Source organism: Aquarana catesbeiana, linkage group LG03 (genome assembly GCF_042186555.1).
Source record: "Aquarana catesbeiana isolate 2022-GZ linkage group LG03, ASM4218655v1, whole genome shotgun sequence".
NCBI lineage: Eukaryota > Metazoa > Chordata > Amphibia > Anura > Ranidae > Aquarana > Aquarana catesbeiana.
This window is the reverse complement of record NC_133326.1, coordinates 171,614,436-171,628,828: the sequence shown is the minus strand read 5'-3', so window position 1 is coordinate 171,628,828 and position 14,393 is coordinate 171,614,436. Positions and strand designations below refer to the sequence as shown.

Here is a 14,393-nt window from a genome sequence, read left to right as displayed (position 1 = left end):
CTGTCACTGTACCTAACCACTTCTCCACTGACTATCACTTCACCTACCCACTTCTCCACTGACCATCACTGTACCTAACCACTTCTCCACTGACTATCACTTCACCTACCCACTTCTCCACTGACCATCACTGTACCTAACCACTTCTCCACTGACTATCACTTCACCTACCCACTTCTCCACTGACCATCACTGTACCTAACCACTTGTCCACTGACCATCACTGTACCTAACCACTTCTCCACTGACCATCACTTCACCTACCCACTTCTCCACTGACTATCACTTCACCTACCCACTTCTCCACTGACCATCACTGTACCTAACCACTTCTCCACTGACCATCACTGTACCTAACCACTTCTCCACTGACCATCACTTCACCTACCCACTTCTTCACTGACTATCACTGTACCTACCCACTTCTCTGCTGATCATCACTGTATACCTGCCCACTTCTCCACTGAGTGTCAGTGAACCAACCTACTTCTCCATTGGCTGCCACCTTACCTACCCACTTCTCCACTGACTGTCACTGTATACCTGCCCACTTCTCCACTGCCTGTCACTGTATACCTGCCCACTTCTACACTGACTGTCACTGAATCAATCTACTTCTCCACTGGCCACCACTTTACCTACCCACCTCACCACAGACCATTGCTGTACCTACCCATTTCTCCACTGAGTGTCACCATACCTAACCATTTCTCCACTGACCGTCACTGTATACCTACCCACTTCTCCACTGACTGTCACTGAACCAAGCTACTTCACCACTGACCGTCACTTTACCTACCCACTTCTCCACTGACCATCACTGTCCCTACCCACTAAATTTCACTGTCTACCATTGTACATAGCGTACCACAAACTGCCTCGTTCTGAACACAGTGCTATACATTACATTCCCAGACTGCCGGCGAGGATCGGGGCTGCTCTGTGCAAAACCATTGCACAGAGCAGGTAAGTATAACATGTTTGTTAATTAAAAAAAAAAAGCTTTAGAATCACTTTAAGAACAAATGATCAATGTAAAAACAATAACCTCATACTTAAGGCTGGATAAAGTTAAATATGTAACACATTACTACACATTTACCATCTACAAGTACTGCAGTCTAATAGGTAATACCCACAGAATCCTATTATTTTATTTACTAAAATTGGTAAAAATTCTTGAAAACAGGAGGTCTAATGACAGTCAACTTAGATCTATAAACCATTACAGGCTTTCCCCGGGTTACAAACAAGATAGGGACTGTAGGTTTGTTCTTAAGTTGAATCTGTTTGTAAGTCGGAACAGGTCCAATTTTTAAGTGTAGCTCCAGCCAAAAAATCTATTTTTAAGCTTTTTGGATAGCATAAGGAAGGGTTATCACCCCTGTAACATTTGTTTTGCTGTCTGTGCCCCTGTTCAGAAGATTGCACCTCACTTTCTGTCCCAATAACAATTGGATTTTGAAAATTTTGGGCTGTTAGGGAAACAAGGATTGGTGATAAAGCATCAATGGAGACACCTTTTTCCCATATTAACTCTTATGCCCCGTACACACGGTCGGACTTTTTTCAGACATTCCGACAACAAAATCCTAGGATTTTTTCCAACGGATGTTGGCTCAAACTTGTCTTGCATACACACGGTCACACAAAGTTGTCGGAAAATCCGATCGTTCTAAACGCGGTGACATAAAACACGTACGTCGGGACTATAAATGGGGCAGTGGCCAATAGCTTTCATCTCTTTATTTATTCTGAGCATGCGTGGCACTTTGTCCGTCGGATTTGTGTACACACGATCGGAATTTCCGACAACGGATTTTGTTGTCGGAAAATTTTATAGCCTGCTCTCAAACTTTGTGTGTCGGAAAATCCGATGGAAAATGTGTGATGGAGCCTACACACGGTCGGAATTTCCGACAACAAGGTCCTGTCACACATTTTCCGTTGGAAAATCCGACCGTGTGTACGGGGCATAACAGGAGTGAATTTCCCTTCCTAGGGGTGGATTTCACCTCACTTCCTGTTGTCTCCCTCCGTTTGTAAGTAGGAGTCGTTTGTAAGTCGGATGTTTGTAAGTAGGGGACCGCCTGTACTGTGATCTACCATAATGTCTGCTCTACTAATAAACAAAAAACTCTGACAAAAATGACTAATGAACACCAAACTCTGACAAAAATAGAATAAGCCACTAACCCTTTCTGTAAGTCTAATCACAGCAGACAGTTACAGGTCATCTTTCACTGCTATTGCTAAGGTTGACATAAATTTCTGCAGCATTTCTCAACCAGGGTTCCTCCTGAAGTTGCTAGGAGTTCCCTGAGCAATGAGCAATGATTTTACTCTCAGATAACCACTGATCTTTTTAGCTATCTGCAAGGGGGTGTTCTTCTCACTGACCACAAATGTAAAGCGCAATCTTCCCAGTGACCATTGTAAGCTGGAACTATAATAATTATTATCAGGGGTTTGCTGAGCCCAAAAAGTCTTCTATTTAACCCCTATATATGTTAAAAAAAGTTGAGAAAGGTTGGGTTACTGAATATAACTGCACTACGTTTGATTAACAAAAACAGTAGGGTGGAAATGCAATTCTAAAAGTTTTTTAAATGGCCAATTTACCCATGATTCTCTTGCTACTAAAATGTCAAACAGCCAAATTGTCAGCATCCCTATCCCAGAACCCTCAAGCCAATTCTGGAAAGAAAGAACTAACATACTAAAATACTATACACCACTGACTGGCTATGCATTTTCATTTCAGTGCCTACAACATGACAGTAAGAATTTACCTGAATATTGGGTATCTACATTGCACGCAGTGCATTCCTTGGCTCCTTTGTCAGAAAATGTGTTCCTTGGACACAACTTGCAGGAAGAGGATCCAGCTGTATCACTGTATGTGCCTGGTTTACAAGGAAAGCATTCTGATGTGTAGGCAACACCTGTAAAGATTGTGATAGATGGACTTAGCACCATGAAAGATGCAGTAAACTGATGATGTAGTAAGCCAATGATTAGTTCCACATATAACAGTTGATATTTCAAAGGCACGGCTGGGGGTACAACTTTCATGGTGATTAACAGATAGCTGTACATAAAGAAGACTTCTGCAGCAAGGAAGTTTGGCTCACCTCCACCGTGGTGTAGACGCCTTGTTCTAACTTGCCCTATTGAAAGGTCTCTATCCACAATTAATGGACTGTACACAAACCTCTAGCTACAGAGGATCCTCATTAAAGTAAACATCTCACAACAGGGGCATGACCAGAAGCAGCTTGCCAAGTTTTGCAAGAACTGCTTCATCATAAGGCCTTAGGATTGGGCGGTTTATTTATTACAGGTACTTATCTAGCTAGCACCATGAATTTGCTTTACATATTACACATCAGTCTCTGCCCTCAAGGAGCTTACAATCTAAGGTCCCTAAATCACATTCATACATACACATAGCAGGAACAATTTAGACAGGAGCCAATTAACCTACCAGCATGTCTTTGGAGTGTGGGAGAAAACCCACACAGGCACAGGGAGAACATGTAAATTGTGTGCAGGCACTGACTTGGTTAGGATTTGAACCCACAACCCTAGTGCTGCTGGCAGAAGTGCTAACCACTTAGCCACTGTAATGCCTATGCAACAGTGCTTGTAAAACATGTCAAGATGTTTCTGTTGTAAGGTTTTTTTACTTGAATAAAGATTCTCCATACCTACAGTATAAATGAATGTGCCCTGCAATTTAAATATAATATTTTACGCTGCACAAAGCAGAATGGTTTTATCCTGCAACTATGTATATTCAGGCTTAAAGTTTATTCCACTTTTGCAGGCAAATTGGGTTAACACTTCATATTTGTTACATGTTCCCTTTCACTTAGCATAACTTTTTCAAAATAGGTACAATTGCTGCATAAAAATCCTGCTTAAAGTCTTACTAAACACACAACAGTAAAACCAGTCTGCTTATACAGTAAAGCATGCTTGTTATACTCATTATGGAACCTAAGGGGTTAATCTTGTGCACTGTGTAAAAAGGCTGTTTGATCCTGTCTACTCTGATCCTCCCCTTCTTTTACTGTCCCCAATCCATCTGCTGATAGAACAGAGCCCTAGGAATTATGCAGCCTCATAGGACAGTCAGAGGAGAATGAAAACTCCTCCTACAAGCTTTAACCAGTGCTTGGGTGGACACTTATAGAAGTCACAAGAATGCTATATACTGCTGATGACAAAAGGTATTTAGCAGTTTATGTTTACTAAAATAATTGCATTTCCTGTCGCATCATGGCAGCATACACTTTGGGTTGTGACTCCGTCTCCACAACCTGATAGGACCACATAGCTATAAATTGTAGAGAGGGCCCCCGCCCCAGTATTCTCTTATTTTTCCTCACTTGTCAGGACCGAACGGATTAAGAAGCAGCCCCTTACCGCTTCGCCCCAGCCAGGTTCTAGCCTCTCCTGGGTGGAAGTCCTTACCTGTACAGCCTCTAAATGAGCTAGATGGAAGGAACCCCGCTCTGGTGATCTCAGGGGTATGTTGCGGCTCCAGTATAAGCCTTAAACAGGCTTAGTTGTTGTGCAGCGGTCTCCAGAATCTTTCTTATCACTGTGTTTGTTTTTCCTGGGCATTGTAGTCCTACTATGACCCCCCACAGTGCGCTGAGCGACTCGGCGCTTCCGCGCATGCGCAGTACACAGCCTCAGGGCGTCCTTTCGTTTTTTGCCAGGCTCCAAGATGGCGCCGAGCGTTGCGCGCCGCTACTGCGCATGCGCGAACGGGACGTGACCTCGGCGGCCATGACGGCAATTTTAAAAAGCCCCAGTTTTTCATTCTGTGCTCCTCCTGCTTCCTGAAGGTATTCTGACTGCATTTCAGCTTTGTTTGCACTCTTGACGTAACCACCCCCCGTAAGTGACTTTTTATCTCCATGCACTTTTTCTTGTCTGCTTTGCATGCTCTTCCTGTATCTCTCTCAGGTGCATCACCTTTCTTTTCCTATGGAGGCCGCTGCCCCAGCAGATCACCATCAGCCAAATAGGTAAGGGGGGGGGATTCCCGTTGGTAAGTAGTGAAGATCGAAAAAGAGAGCAGGATTGTACTGGCTAATTGGTCAGCCCTATCAGGTCTTCAAGATCGTCCAAATCAAGGCAAAGAGAGACCTCGCACAGGAGAAGCCGCTCCGGCCATAGGCGAAGCCGCTCACGCGGAAGAAGTCGCTCAGGCCACAGGGGAAGCCGTAGAAGGAGTCGATCCTACTCAAGGCATAGCCGTTCCTACCACAGAAGATCCCCTGCACGTAGACACCAGTCTCCTGTGCACCCTTCCCACCCAGCCGGGAACGCTTGTTGGGTATGCGGGGCCACAGTCCTCCCAGACAAACTGGCTTGTCGCAGATGCATTGATGAGGCCACCAGGGAGAAAGAACTGGATTCCATAGAACCTACTGGAGTCCCTACTCCGCAAGTCTCAACTCACGATGTGGAGTTTACAGCCCAGAGCGCCTCACCTACCCATCCCAGTACATCAAGGGAACAAGAATTCCCGTTGGATGAAGAGCTGGAAGCATCAGCTGGATTTGATTTTTCGCTTATAGAACCTTTCGTTAAATCGGTCAAGGAAGTGATAAACTGGGAGGAACCTAAGGAGGTACAGCAGAAACAGAGGAAGTATTTCCCAAATCTCAAAAGAGTCCCGGAGGCTTTCCCGTTCATCGATGAATTAGATGAGCTGATTAAAGAGGAATGGCAAAATCCCGAAAAAAAGACTAGTCTATCCAACAGACTTACCAAATTGTACCCGCTTAAGGAACCAAAGGTATCCCCTTTGATTTCCCCCCCCAGTAGTAGATTCATCTTTGATGCATCTAGCCAGATACGTGATGCTCCCCATTGAAGACGCAGTGACGTTCAGGGACGTGCTTGACAGAAAGGTCGATACAGATCTTAAAAGGGCTTACCTATTTGCAGGAGGCGCCTGCAGACCAGCAGTGACACTGGCTGCAGTCGGGAAAGCTATTTCCAGTTGGTCCTCTGGTACCGCAAAACTCGTCACTGAGGGCGCAGATCAAGAACAGATAATTAAGGCTCTACAAGAACTTGCAGGGGATTTTGTGGCGGAGGCTTCCTTGGACACTATTAGGTCCGCATCCAGGTCCATGCTAGCCGCTGTAATGGCCAGAAGGGCGCTATGGCTTAAACCCTGGGTGGCTGATCCTGCCTCAAAATTCAATTGGTGCCGAATTCCGTACGATGGGGTGAACCTCTTCGGGATAAAGCTGGATACTGCAATTTCTAAAGTGACCGGCGGGAAGTCAGGTTTTATCCCATTGGACAGAAGACCGAAACAGCAGAGGCCACCTCCCTTTAAACGCAATCTCCTGAAGAGATACAGGGATGCAAAATCCTATAGACCCGGGAGAGAATACAGAAGAAGTTGGAAGAACCCTCAGACATCCTTCCTCAAATTCGAGAAACCCAAAACCCCTGCCTCCAATGACCAGAAGTCCTTTTGAAGGTCCCCCTGCCCAACCAGTGGTAGTAGGTGCCAGACTCACAAAGTTAAAACTGGTTTGGACAGGAATGATAAAAGACCCATGGACAGTGTCCACCATTCATTTCGGCACAGGTGGTCATTCAAAGGTCGTCCCCCAAGGGATCAATTTTGCTCAACCAGGCTTCCTCCTTCCAGAGAAAAAAGGCGGTCTTTTACATAGTTACATAGTAGGTGAGGTTGAAAAAAGACACAAGTCCATCAAGTCCAGCCTATGTGTGTGATTATGTGTCAGTATTACATAGTATATCCCTGTATGTTGCGGTCATTCAGGTGATTATCTAATAGTTTCTTGAAGCTATCAATGCTCCCCGCTGAGACCACCGCCTGTGGAAGGGAATTCCACATCCTTGCCGCTCTTACAGTAAAGAACCCTCTACGTAGTTTAAGGTTAAACCTCTTTTCTTCTAATTGTAATGAGTGGCCACGAGTCTTATTAAACTCTCTTCTGCAAAAAAGTTTTATCCCTATTGTGGGGTCACCAGTACAGTATTTGTAAATTGAAATCATATCCCCTCTCAAGCGTCTCTTCTCCAGAGAGAATAAGTTCAGTGCTCGCAACCTTTCTTCATAACTAAGATCCTCCAGACCCTTTATTAGCTTCGTTGCCCTTCTTTGTACTCGCTCCATTTCCAGTACATCCTTCCTGAGGACTGGTGCCCAGAACTGGACAGCATACTCCAGGTGCGGCCGGACCAGAGCCTTGTAGAGTGGGAGAATTATCGTTTTATCTCTGGCGTTGATCCCCTTTTTAATGCATGCCAATATTCTGTTTGCTTTGTTAGCAGAAGCTTGGCATTGCATGCCATTGCTGAGCCTATCATCTACTAGACCCCCCAGGTCCTTTTCCATCCTAGATTCCCCCAGAGGTTCTCCCCCCCAGTGTAAAGATTGCATTCATATATTTGCCACCCAAATGCATTATTTTACATTTTTCTACATTGAACCTCATTTGCCATGTAGTCGTCCACGTCATTAATTTGTTCAGGTCTTTTTGCAAGGTTTCCACATCCTGCGGAGAAGTTATTGCCCTGCTTAGCTTAATATCATCTGCAAATACAGAGATTGAACTGTTTATCCCATCCTCCAGGTCGTTTACGAACAAATTAAATAGGATTGGTCCCAGCACAGAACCCCACTACCCACCCCTGACCATTCTGAGTACTCCCCATTTATCACCACCCTCTGAACTTGCCCTTGTAGCCAGTTTTCAATCCATGTACTCACCCTATGGTCCATGCCAATTCTGTCCTCTGTTAACCATGGAGGTGCTTCCTGTGTGGTGTCATGAGGATAAACACTGCAGTTTTGGTTACTGAAGCCCCCCGATTCACTCGTGAAGACTGAGGAGAAGAATAAATTCAATACCTTCACCATCTCCCCATCCTTTGTAACCAGATGTCCTTCCTCATTCTTTATGGGGCCAATATGGTCTGTCCTCCCTTTTTTACTGTTTACATACTTAAAGAATTTCTTGGGATTTTTTTTGCTCTCCTCCGCTATGTGTCCTTTATGTTCTATCTTAGCCGTCCTAATTGTACCCTTACATTTTTTGTTGCATTCTTTATAAAGTCTGAATGCTGAGGATGATCCCTCAACCTTGTATTTTTTGAAGGCCTTCTCCTTTGCTTTTATATGCATTTTTACATTGGAGTTAAGCCATCCAAGATTTTTGTTCGCTCTTTTAAATTTATTACCCAATGGGATGCATTGGCTAATGCCCTTATTTAATATGCTCTTAAAGCAAACCCATCTCTCCTCCGTATTCTTTGTTCCTAATATTTTATCCCAATTTATGCCTTTTAGCAAGGTTTGTAGTTTAGGGAAGTTGGCTCTTTTGAAATTCAGTGTCTTTGTATTCCCTTTATGTTTCCTATATTCCCTTTATGTTTCCTAGTCCTAGTCTTTAGTCCAGTACATTACAAAGAAGTCAGGGGATTTTCGTCCAGTCTTGGACCTAAAGAACCTCAACCGTTCAATCCGGATAGAATCGTTCAAGATGGAAAGCCTACAATCAATCCTCCAAGCAATAAACCGGGGAGATTGGATGCTTTCAATCGACCTCCAGGACGCATATCTACATATCCCTATCCACACCGAATTCCAAAAATTCCTTCGTTTCACCCTAAACCATCGGCACTTCCAATTTCGAAGTCTCCCGTTCGGGATTTCTACCGCACCCAGGACATTTACGAAGGTCCTATTACCTGTAATAGCCCACTTGAGAGAAAAGGGACTAAGGGTTCACCATTACCTGAACAACATCCTGCTTCTCTCAGACGGCCAGGGGTCCCTCATCCAACATCGGGAAATTCTGGTCTCCACGCTGTAGTCCCTAGGGTGGCTGATAAATTGGAAGAAAAGCAACATCCATCCCACACAGAGAATGGTCTTTCTGGGAGCCGAGCTGGACACCAGGGTAAACACAGTGGAGCTTCCACTGGAGAAAATCCCTCTCCTAATACAGAAGGTGAAGAGATCAATCTCAGCTACAATGTTACCAGCCAGAGCATGTCTCAGTATCCTGGGCACCTTAGCATCCACCATTCCAATGGTCCAATGGGCACAATGGAACTCGAGGCCCCTTCAAATCTCCTTTCTGCGTCAGTGGAATGGCACATCAATGTCCCAAACAATCTCCATCTATCAGGAGGTCAAACAATCGCTACGTTGGTGGATACGACCTCACAACTTGAAAAGATGCAAGCACATAGTCACACCTCATCAAGAGACAGTGACCTCAGATGCCAGTCTGGAGGGATGGCACACTATCAGGATTACGCAGCTCAGGGCCGCTGGCCATTCAGGACACAGGACTCAGTGTCGAACATTCTGGAGATGAAAGCAGCATTCCAGGCTCTCCTGACCTTCAGTCCTCACTTGAGGGGGAAGCAGGCAGGGGGGCACCAGAAGCAGGTCCATGATGCAGGAGGTCCGTCCTGTTCTAGAATGGGCACAGCTGAACCTGTTGGACTTGAGGGCGATTTATGTTCTGGGGGTCCAGAACATCTTGGTCGACTCACTGAGCAGGAATTTTGCCTCCAACAACGAGTGGTCTCTGAGTTCCCAAGCTTATGTTCTCATATCCCGGACCTGGGGATCACCGGAGATAGACCTGGCAGCAACACCGGAAAACAATGCCAAAGATTCCTGTCAAGGATACCCTTTCCTTCAGCAGAGGGGATGGATTGCCTCCAACACCCCTGGGATTTCCGCCTGGGCTATATCTTTCCTCCGACTCCCTTCATAGCGAGATTCCTCCTGAAGCTCAAGAAATCAACGGCATTGGTAGTAGCAGTAGTTCCTTTTTGGCTGAGAAGGCCATGGTTTACTACCCTCATGCAGCTGAACACGGCAGATCTCCTGCTCCTCCCGTTATCGACGGATTTGCTCTCCCAGGGCCATCTACTTCACCCGAACCCGGAGAAGCTACATTTGATGGCCTGGAGACTGAAAGGGCTAGGTACTTGAGCAGGGCTGTTCCCAGAAGGTGGTGGACACCTTACTCCAGGCCAGAAGGCCTACCAACAACAACACCTACAGACGGGTCTGGGAGAAATTTGTCGCTTTCACTCAACAGCAAGGTTGGGACTCATCCTCCCCTTCGGTATCACAGAACCTGGAATTTCTTCAATCAGGCATGGAGAAAGGCCTTAGGTCAAGCACCCTGAAGGTTCAGGTGTCAGCCTTATCCACCTTGACAGGAGTTAAGTGGGCACAAGATCCTCTTGTAATTCAGTTTCAAAGGGCCTGCCTAAAACTGAGGCCCCCCAGAAAACCTTCCTTCCCAGTCTGGGACCTCTCAGTTGTTCTGGATGCACTATTTAAGGAACCTTTTTACCCGCTTGAGAACATCTCCCTCTGGGATCTAACACTAAAGGTGTTGTTCTTAATAGCCATAGCATCGGCTAAAAGGGTGTCAGAGATGCAAGCTCTACTGGCTAGTGAGCCATATCTGATTGTTTATCCAGACAGATTAGTCCTGAGGCCTTCGGATCGCTTCATGCCCAAGGTATCTTCATCCTTTCATTTCAACCAGGAGATTAACCTCCCAGCACTTATCACGGATCAGGGCGATCCTCACCCATTAGACGTCAAAGGTAATGTCTTGGAATATCTCTCGGCAACCAAATCCATCAGAAAGACGGAAAGTCTCCTAATCATCCCGCATGGATTCAGGAGCGATCAAGCGGCATCCTCACGCACCATTGCTTCATGGCTAGTAAAGACCATCAAGAAGGCCTATTCATTAAGTAACCATCAGATACCTGTGGGCTTAAGGGCACACTCCACCAGGGCAGTGGCAACCTCCTGGGCGGCATATTGCAGAGTCTCGGCAGAGACAATTTGCAGAGCGGCTACCTGGTCTTCCAGGAACACCTTTATGTCTCATTATAAGGTGTATTCCACTCACTTATCCACATTGGATTTTGGAAGATCCGTTATCCAGGCCAATTCTTCTATTCTTTGTTAATAAACTTAGTTTGCATTCCCACCCAGTTTTGCGAGTTATTCCCCAAAGTGTATGCTGCCATGATGCGACAGGAAAACGGAAAATTGTATACTCACCTTTCCGTAATTTTCCTTTCCTGTCGCATCTTTATGGCAGCATACAATCTACCACCCTTCTGAGGTGATATATACAGAGAATACTGGGGCGGGGGCCCTCTCTACAATTTATAGCTATGTGGTCCTATCAGGTTGTGGAGGCGGAGTCACAACCCAAAGTGTATGGTGCCATGAAGATGCGACAGGAAAGGAAAATTACGGAAAGGTGAGTACAGGCATACCCCACTTTTAAGTACACAATGGGGTTTATTTACTAAAGCTGGAAAGTGCAAAATCAGGCTCACTTCTGCATAGAAACCAATGAGCTTCTAACCTCAGCTTGTTCAATTAAGCTTTGGTAATAAAACTTGGAAGCTCATTGGTTTCTATGCAGAAGTGAGCCTGATTTTGCACTTTCCAGCTTTAGTAAATAAACCCCATTGTGTACTTAAAAGTGGGGTATGCCTGTATATAATTTTCCGTTTTCCACGTACTGTGGGAGACCAGATATAGTGAATGCAGGGTCCTGGGTTTAGTAACACTTTAAATTCCCTTTCTCTGTAATGCTTATGAGGTTACATAGATCAGCAGCATAAAAGGCAATTAAAAAATAGATGTGAAATGTATTTATTGTCACATGTATATTACACACAGGGCCAATATTTACTTATTCAAAAACCTAGTAATTTTTCCCCTTATTTCTTTTTAATGCATTCTCTCCTTCCTCCCCCCTCCCTATCCTATAGGGCTGTCGCTCCTTACCCAGCTCCTGATTCAAAACAGCCAATATAATGAGGTGTGCTGGACCCCGGGCAAAATAATAGACCAGAAGGTTTTGCATTATTTAGTTAGATAAATCCTTTTCTTTTACAGTGCCTTGAAAAGGTATTCATACCCCTTGAAATTTTAAATTTTTTGTCATATTACAACCAAAAACGTAAATGGATTTTATTGGGATTTTATGTGATAGACCAACACAAAGTGGCACATAACTGTGAAGTGGAAGGAAAATGATAAATGGTTTTCAAACTTTTTTACAAATAAATATCTGAAGTGTGGCATTTGTATTCAGCCCCCTTTACTCTGAAACCCCTAACTAAAATCTAGTAGAACCAATTGCCTTCAGCAATCACCTAAATAGTAAATAGAGTCCACCTGTGTAATTTAATCTCAGTATAAATACAGCTGTTCTGTAAAGCTCTCTGAGGTTTGTTAGAGATCCTTAGTGAACAAACAGCATCATGAAGGCCAAGGAACACACTAGACAGGTCAGGGATAAAGGTGTGGAGAAGTTAGGTTAGGTTAGGTTCTAAAAAAATATCCCAAGCTTTGAACATCTCACAGAGCACTGTTCAAGCCATCATCCAAAAATGGAAAGAGTATGACACAACAGCAAACCTACCAAGACATGGCCATCCACCTAAACTGACAGGCAGGGCAAGGAGAGCATTAATCAGAGAAGCAGCCAAGAGGCCCATGATAAGTCTGGAGAAGCTGCAGAGATCCACAGCTCAGGTGGGATAATTTGTCCACAGGACAACTATTAGTCATGCATTCCACAAATCTGGCCTTTATGGAAGAATGGCAAGAATAAAGTAATTGTTGAAAGAAAGCCATAATAAGTCCCATTTGCAGTTTGTGAGAAGCCATGTGAGGGACACAGCAAACATGTGGAAGAAGGTGCTCTGATCAAATGAGGCCAAAATTTAACTTTTTGGCCTTAAAGCAAAACGCTATGTGTGGCGGAAAACTAACTCTGCACATCACCCTGAACACACCATCCCCCCTGTGGAACATGGTGGTGGCAGCATCATGTTGTGGGGATGCTTTTCTTCAGCAGGGACAGGGAAGCTGCTCAGAGTTGATGGGAAGATAGATAGAGCCAAATACAGGGCAATCTTAGAAGAAAACCTGTTAGAGTTTGCAAAAGAATTGAAATTGGGTCGTTGTCCTTCCAGCAGGACAACGACCCTAAACATACAGCCAGAGCTACAATGGAATGGTTTAGATCAAAGCATATTCATGTGTTAGAATGGCCCAGTCAAAGTCTAGACCGGAATCCAATAGAGAATCAGTGGAAAGACTTGGAAATTGCTCTTCACAGATGCTCTCCATCCAATCTGATAGAGCTTGAGCTATTTTGCAGCTGTAATTGCAGAGAACGGTGGTTCTACAAAGTATTGACTCAGGGGGGCTAAATACAAATGTACTCCACACTTTTCACATATTTATTTGTAAAAAAAATTGAAAACCATTTATCATTTTCCTTCTACTTCACAATTACAGTATGTGCCACTTTGTGTTGGTCTATCACATAAAATCCCAATGAAATACAGTACATTTACGTTTTCGGTTGTAACATGACAAAATGTGGAAAATTTTAAGTGGTATGAATACTTTTTCAAGGCACTGTATATCCCCTTTTCTTCCCTCCCTTCCATACAGATCAAACTATTTGTCCTCTCACATGTTCCCTTCTCCATCTTCTCTCCTCCTTTCTCTCCTTCTATCTCCTTGTTTCTTTTATTCACAAGACACACTACGCTGTTACTGTGTGGAATATTAGAATATAGAAAACCTTGATTTTTCACACTTTTTTCCAGGGGGGTTTATTACCACTAGCAATACCATACTCAAGTATATTGTCACTTGTGCCTAACCAAATGATAATTTATCTGTAAGGCCTCATTCACATGAGACGGATCCATTTAGCAGAGTCCACCAGCTCAGCAGGAGATCGCTCCGTTGATCTCTGCTGACCCGGCAGATGACAGGTCCATCTCTGCTCACTGAGTGGGAAGGGACCTGTCAGAGCCTCGCTGATTCCTATGGGCAGATTGGACAAAAACGGACAGCATGTCCATTTTCATCAGATCTCATCCGATCCGATAAGACGGATGGCTGATTGTATCACCATACATCTGTTTTTAGCAGATCGAATGGCAGACGGGTGTCAGCGGACACATCTCTGCTGACATCCGTCTCCCCATAGGAGTCAATGGATGGCCCACTCGGATCCACCTGAAAAATGGACAGGCGGATCCGAGTGGGCTTGCTGTGTGAAAGGGGCCTAAGTTTTATGTTTAACCGATTATGTTTCCACAGGATAAACATGACAGTTTGATCTGTATCAGACATGATTTTTGCATATCATAATCTACGATTTTCTTACACATTTTTCCATGTTTTACTATATTGTGACTTGTGGAGATGTGTTTATATTATTGTTAAAAATCAAAACTAATAAAAAATGTTTATGAGGGGGCTGGGGAGTGAAGGTTTATCATAATTA

At 44.4% G+C, this 14,393-nt stretch overlaps 1 protein-coding gene across 1 annotated transcript in view; it reads right to left on the bottom strand.

Moving 5' to 3' along the window:
• The window catches only part of ELAPOR2 (endosome-lysosome associated apoptosis and autophagy regulator family member 2), a 165,827-nt gene that overhangs the window by 78,020 nt on the left and 73,414 nt on the right, over window positions 1-14,393 (bottom strand). Inside the window, exon 7 of the mRNA XM_073619540.1 lies at window positions 2,793-2,945. Within this exon, the coding sequence (XP_073475641.1) occupies window positions 2,793-2,945 (153 nt within the window). The remainder of the gene's footprint in view (window positions 1-2,792; window positions 2,946-14,393) is intronic.